This window comes from Apteryx rowi, unplaced genomic scaffold, assembly GCF_003343035.1.
Source record: "Apteryx rowi isolate R43461 unplaced genomic scaffold, aptRow1 scaffold_229, whole genome shotgun sequence".
Lineage (NCBI taxonomy): Eukaryota > Metazoa > Chordata > Aves > Apterygiformes > Apterygidae > Apteryx > Apteryx rowi.
The window spans coordinates 1246215-1253300 of record NW_020448630.1 but is presented as its reverse complement, the minus strand read 5'-3'; the positions used below and the strand labels follow the sequence as shown (position 1 = coordinate 1253300).

Sequence of the window (7086 nt, the reverse complement as noted above, 5' to 3'; positions counted from 1 at the left end):
CGAGCCCCCCGACGGCGGCTGGGGCTGGGTGGTGATGCTGGCCGCCATGTGGTGCAACGGCTCCGTCTTCGGCATCCAGAACTCGTGCGGGGTCCTCTTCGTCTCTATGCTCCAGCTCTTCGGCAGCGCCGAGGACAAGCAGCTGGCGTTCAAAACAGGTGAGGGGCTGTGGGGGGGGGGCGCTCCCGGCCCCCTCCTGCCTCGGGCCTTCCCCTGCCACAAGCACGTAGGACTTGGCTGGGGGACTCAGAAATACTTGTTTAATGGAGACGAAGAGACGCCCCCTCCCTCCCCTCCCTCTGCGGGGAGGGTTCGTGCTGCCAGCCCGGCCCGAGAGGCTGGGCAGGGGCGCTCGGGGGGCTGCAGGGGCGAAGCTGCAGGGCAAGAAGCAGGTGTGTACTCTTGCCTTCTTCCACACCAGTATTTTTAGACACCTGTCACCGTGCATTATGGGAAAGATGTGTGATTTTGGTCCCCCAAAGTTCAATCCCTCCTTGCTAGCCTAATGGTTAGTGCAAACAATTAACTAACCGTGCGGTATAGCGGCACTTAAAATATGTCGAGAATGGGCTTAACAGTTGCCAAAACCAGCATTTTGATATGCAGATTTACTGATGTAACTAGTGTTCCAAAATTCACCAGTAAAGTTAATGATGTTTACTAAAATCTAAAAACATAACAGTATTATCACAATCAAATCTCCACCCTGCCATTACTGGTCTATGAATTAATGTATACTTATGTGTTTAGAATGATAAAGGTAGGTGTATTTTCTGTTTTATTTTATGTATGTTCTCTTTGAAAAGCCTCTTCTGCTTTTGACTTTGTAAACTGAGGATAGGCAGTTTTCAGGTCTTGCAATAATAATGAATAATTAATCATTCATTATAATGAATAATTATAACAATTTATTATAGTGAATAACAATGAAGATGATTTTTCTTAAGAATGTAGCTTAAAGAAATACAGAAGATAATATGTATTATTATAATAATGTTTCTGTTTCCTAACAAGAAAGTGTTCCAGCTATGTAGCCCTACAAGGTGCAAATTTTCAGAAAACTTTCACCATACAGAGTGGTGCCACAGACCTTTGAGAGAGTAATTATATCTTTCTGGATATTAGGATAAATTGGGCCCAAAGTTGAGATTGGGGGAGAAGAAGCTTGTTTTCCTCCCCTAAGAGAAACTTGATTAATATGTTTCTGTCTGAAGTAGAAAATCTAGGCAAGTGTTTAGCTTGAATTGAGTAAGAAAACTACAGTGGAGCATTATGATGTGCATTCCAGTGTTCAAATTACTTGTGATCATCTGTAATATATACAGCAAAAGTTTTTGAGCTAAAAACAATAGGAATCATGTATGTCTACAAGTTATGTGTTGCAGTACCTGCTTCACAGAGGGGAAATGAATAAACAGAATTAGATGCCTAGGCTCCTTATCTTCTACATGAGAAGAATGAGGTTTTTCAGATGAGGTGCTGTAAAAATTTGCATATTCAGCTGGGAGCTATTGACCACACAGAAATGCAAAAACATATATGTGGTTGCTATTCTATCCATTCGTGGTACAGAAGTGTAATTGCTTTTTCTGAGAATCAGGGTCTGTAGTAATGATCTTCCAGAATTGGGTTCTTGTGCTTGGAAAACATAACTTATTATGTAACAGCGTAGTAGTCAAAGTAATCAGCAGGAAGGGGATTGGAAATTATTATCTCTCACCTTCCAGAAGAGTAATCGCACTGTGACAGAGTTTGAGGGTGTGCTCAACTAGACCATAGCCTAGTTGTTTGTGCATCCTTGCTAGAAGAGCAGGGAGAGTCCTCACTTCTGGTGGATACAATCACCACCTCCTGCATTATTTCTTTTTTAAATCTCTCTTTTTTTAAAAGAGAAGCTACAGCTGCATTTTGTTTTGCTCTTGGTCAGATGTGCTCTGATTTGGGTAACACTGAAGACTTTTTTTTTTTTTTTTTGAATCCACATGGGCTTAGGTTGGGGGGAATAGCACGAGATAGCTGCCTTGACTAGATCACTTGTGTGCATGTGAAGGAGAAGGACCACAAGTAACAAAGGTGCCTCCTGTAAACAGCAGAGCTGCAGGTACAAAGGTGCCTCTCATTTTAGAAGCCTAATGAATCTGGGGGGTGGGATAAGTGGCATCTGTCAAGCAGGGTTTTTTGTTCCTAACGTTGAACTTCATTGCGTCAAAAATGGCAGACAAGCAGTTTTTAACTTTTGGTCGTATCTCCAACAACATAACTGAAGTAATTCTGATGCAATATTTACCTTGCCATAAAGGGGAGCTATGGTCAGAAATGGCAAATTGCACTTCAGTTTTTACTGAACACTGATGAAGTAGCTGGCATGTTATGCAACAAAAAAGATGACTAAGGGGATAAAGTCAGCATGATTTTGGTGTTAAGGAAAGCCCTAGCATGATCATTCCTATGGTACTGATTATAGCACTTAATCTAGTTAGTTTCTTGTGTTTAGAGTGATTATAACTCAAAACTGATGCTGGAAACTGATCTTAGAGTCAGTTTTAATGAAATTGAAAACTGAATTTATAGTGAAAATTTTCTTGCTGCATTAATTTGCTTTAGGCTGTCAAGTTTAATATTCTAACCCTTCTGAAAGAAAGCTGTTTTGTTAAAATCTGAAATGGTGATCTTTGAGGGGCATGAATATCCCAGATAACCTCTCTTGGGACCCCAGGTGTCTAGAATCTTGCAGTTATACAGAATACCACAAAATTCTGGCTGTTGCCAGAAGCATATGTTTTGCTAGAGCCTTTTCTTTTGTCTGCTCTTTGGGGACACGTCAGCAGTTGTTTCTTACCATGTATTGTCTTCACAAAGAAGAATTAAGTATGTTATACTACATGCTACTTTTTTAATAGAAAGATGTATGTCTATCTGTATGTAAGGTGAAGTGTGGGGAGACGGGAGGGACAAAGATGTAGTCAAGACACAGCTCTAACCATTCCTCATCTGCAGGACAAGCAAAAGTACAAGGCAGCTAGGCTGTCTCTAGAATGCAGCATCAGCACTGGGTAAATAACATGAGTAACTACAATTAATGTTGCAGATTTAGGGGTGTTAATGGAAGAACTTGTGTGGGTTATAGAGGGTTCAAAAACTTATTCAAGGGGCATCTAATTAAAATTTGTATTTTTGATGAAAAATGTTGAATGTAACTAATATACAGTATTTTGATAATCATATTAGTCAAAAACTCTTGCTATATACAGTGCAATATATAAGCACAGAAAGCATTTCCATAGTTTCCTTGTGTAGCTAGTTTTTTCTTTGGTCAAAAGCTAATTCATGCATATTTACAGAAGAGGAAAAGCACCTAACATTTTTAAATATAAAACTTCTAAAAAGATGCACCTGAAGTCTCAGGCAACTAATGCATTTACTGTTTTAAGTTCATATTGTTTGAGAAACAAGTTGAGTAGACACAGTGGTAACAAAATATAGGCGGCTCTTAGTTCTTGATTACAGTGCAGATCTGTAGTAGACCTCTAAAGTTCAAAAGCAATTATAATCTGATAGTACTTGAAGTGAAAGGATTGGATGAGGCCAAAGTTCTGGCAAGAAGGGCACTTAGTTTCTCACCTTGTTAGTGTTCACAGCAGAGGGACCTGCAACACTGAACCAACCCCATGTTATCTAGGTTAAAGAAATTTGCCGTCTTTAGCCCTGTGTTGTACTCTTTTGTAGATGCCTCTCGTCCATATGTTTTTGTGTGTGCACACATGCCTATTTTCAAAAGGTAAATGCACACTAAGAGATCAGTGGCAACAGAGATAGTACTGTTGTGTACAAGTTCTATAAGTTTGGCTACTCCTTTGCTGCATTTCACAATGCTGATTCTGTAACTCAGCTGGGCCGCTTTCTGTATGTTCATTGTCGCTTGTACAAATAGCCCTGCACAGTGACTGTATGCTATTCCTAGTGCTTTGTGTCCTCATTTTTGTTTTGTATTAGCAAGTGTAGTTAGAAGACAATACATGAACTAGCCTACGCTGGTTATCCATGTGCTTGTAAATCTCTACCTTGTTTTGACTCTGTAAGCTGCAACCTTTGGTCATGTATCTGGATATCTGAATGATTGCTAGTTTATTGAGCTAGCTTAATGCTTAATAATGTCAACACCATCGGGACTATTGAAACTGGATTACTTACCGGTTTGATAGGGCAGGAAGGAGAACTCTGCTTTCCTTGTCTCATGCAGGCCATACCTCAGACGTCTGATAATCTGAAGATCTCTACAGAGGTCTCCAGGTGATGAGAACAGTGGTCCTGCACCTGGGGAGGGATAACCCCAGTCACCAGTACAGGTTGGGGGTTGACCTGCTGGAGAGCAGCTCTGCGGAGAAGGACCTGGGAGTGCTGGTGGACACCAAGTTAAGCATGAGGCAGCAATGTGCCCTTGTGGCCAAGAAGGCCAATGGTATCCTGGGGTGCATCAGGAAGAGTGTTGCCAGCAGGTCAAGGGAGGTGATCCTCCCCCTCTACTCAGCCCTGGTGAGGCCCCATCTGGAGTACTGAGTCCAGTTCTGGGCTCCCCAGTACAAGAGGGATGTGGCACTACTGGAGCAAGTCCAACGAAGGGCCACAAAGATGATTAGGGGACTGGAGCATCTCTCTTATGAGGAAAGGCTGAGAGAGCTTGGCCTGTTTAGCTTGGAGAAGAGAAGGCTGAGAGGAGATCTTATCAACGTGTACAAGTATCTGAAGGGAGGGTGTCGAGAGGATGGGACCAGACTCTTTTCAGTGGTGCCGAGTGACAGGACGCGAGGCAATGGGCACAAACTGAAACACAGACACTTCCATCTGAACATGAGGAAAAACTTTTTCACTGTGAGGGTGACAGAGCACTGGAACAGGTTGCCCAGAGAGGTGGTGGAGTCTCCTTCTCTGGAGATATTCAAAACACGCCTGGATGCAATCCTGTGCAATGTGCTCTAGGTGACCCTGCTTGAGCAGGGGGGTCGGACTAGATGATCTCCAGAGGTCCCTTCCAACCTCAGCGATTCTGTGAACAGTGATGATGAAAACTGGTGAACCACTACTGTATATGATAACATAATTTTGCTGGTCAGGGCTGGCTTTTTAACTTAACAGGACAGTTTTATGAAGTTGAGAAGTCTTTATTTGAATCTTTTGGTATCTTCTTGAGCGTTGTTTCAGATCTCTCTCTCTCTCTCTCTCTCTCTCTCTCTCTCATTTGTTTTAGAGGAAATAAATCAAATGTTGGAACACAGAAGATATCAGAGCACAACAACTGTAGCTTGTGTGTGGTCCAAGAAAGTGTACTACTGTTTAACAGTTTGGCTAGTTAGGATTGAAGTGCAACTAAGGATGCAGTTCCACAGACACTTATACTGATGAATATTGGTGCTCCTCTCTGCCTTCCCTCCTGTGTTTGTGTGACCATTGGAACCAATGTAGTGAGCCAGCAAGGGGGAGCTGACTGGCTGCAAATAACCTAGTATAAAATAATGGTTTGTTTTATTCAGCTGCAGTCATATTTTTGTTCTCTTTTGACTAGCTATATGAGTATAAATATGTATGTAAAAGAATACTGGAATAGTTGAAGTTATGACTGGGTCAAATAGGGAAGTTGAGGGTAGCAGTTTTCTGACTATGAATAGTTAATACCCATACTATTTTTATGAACGCAAACACAGATGCACACCCCCTTCATGCCTCCAGCTCTGGAGCATATCTCTTGCACTCCTGAAAACTAGCTTGCAGACTGACTAGCCTTGTGCCTGACAGGTAAGTTGTCTTTTTCATCTTTTTGGAATTCACGTTGCACGGGTCTCTTCCTGGGTTCTGTTCCATCTGAATGTGAGGAAAAAAGTCTTTACTGTGAGGGTAACAGAGTGCTGGAACAGGTTGCCCAGAGAGGTTGTGGAGTCTCCTTCCTTGGAGATGCTCAAAATCCGCCTGGACACAATACTGGGTAACATGCTCTAGGTGACCCTGCTTGAGCAGGGGATTTGGACTAGATGATCTCCAGAGGTCTCTTCCAACCTCAACCACTCTGATTCTGTGAAATTTGATGTGTGGGAGACAGTCTGAATAATTCAAGGGGAAGGTGATATACATATAACTCTTTGGCCCCAGAGCCGTGAGAGAAAAGACTAAAGGAATTTGGCTTTCTAGATGAGAATCCAGCCAACTTTTTAATTGAAAGGTGATTATTGTGAAGAAATCGATGCACTCAGAATTGGTTCCCTATTGTGATGATTATAAGGTTCTTCAGGGAGCTTGTAATAAAGTATATGCAACATCAGAGTTACTGACTAACACCGATTAGTTAGTTCATTAACAGGCCCTTGCGTTTAAAGTACTTCTGGTACAGCTCTGAGGTATGGAATGTTTAAGCTCATATTGAACCACCCTATTTAATCCACTTTAGAYTTCTATTGTGTTCCCTTCCTGCATGAAAAAAAGATTTGCAATCATGTCTCTTAACTATAAAATGTTGTACTGAACTACTAAAGTTCTGGCTTTCAAATGTTTGACTTGTGTCCATTCCCAGGCATTTTTCAATGGAGTTGTGAACTAATCAATAGTAAGTTAACAAGGCCAGACAGGGGGCTTGCTTTTACCAGTTTACTTCTGTGGGCTTCTTTAGAAGTAGTACTTTAATTTCACAGGGATGAAACATTTTTATAAAATTCTAAAGATTTCTTTGATAGTTGGCTATTGTTACCATTTTGGATGTTAAATGTACATGCCTCAAGTTGTGTGTTGTTTTGCTGCCTTTCAGACAAAACTGTATAGGCTAAAATTTCCTTCAGTCAAAACCACATAAATATAAAGGTTTGGTTGTACCTTGTGAGGTGAAAAGATGGACAAAACTAAAATGCTATTTAATGTTGTACAGTATGAAATTATTAGCTGTTAGTGTAACCCTCTGAGTAAAAACAAAGTTATGTTAAAGCTATTATACTATTGTTGCAACACTAAAAAGCTAAATGTAGCTTAGTGCTTGCCTGTAGCTATGCTAATCTAGTTACAGTCACCGAAGTAAATAGTGAAAGTGCCCTTAAACACGAGGTTAAA

At 41.3% G+C, this 7086-nt stretch overlaps 1 protein-coding gene across 1 annotated transcript in view; it reads left to right on the top strand.

The window, feature by feature from the left end:
• The first annotated feature begins 6 nt into the window (after nt 1-6).
• The window catches only part of SLC16A10 (solute carrier family 16 member 10), an 82020-nt gene continuing 74940 nt past the window's right edge, over nt 7-7086 (top strand). Inside the window, exon 1 of the mRNA XM_026065519.1 lies at nt 7-158. Coding sequence (XP_025921304.1) covers nt 35-158 — 124 coding nt within the window. The 5' untranslated portion in view covers nt 7-34. The remainder of the gene's footprint in view (nt 159-7086) is intronic.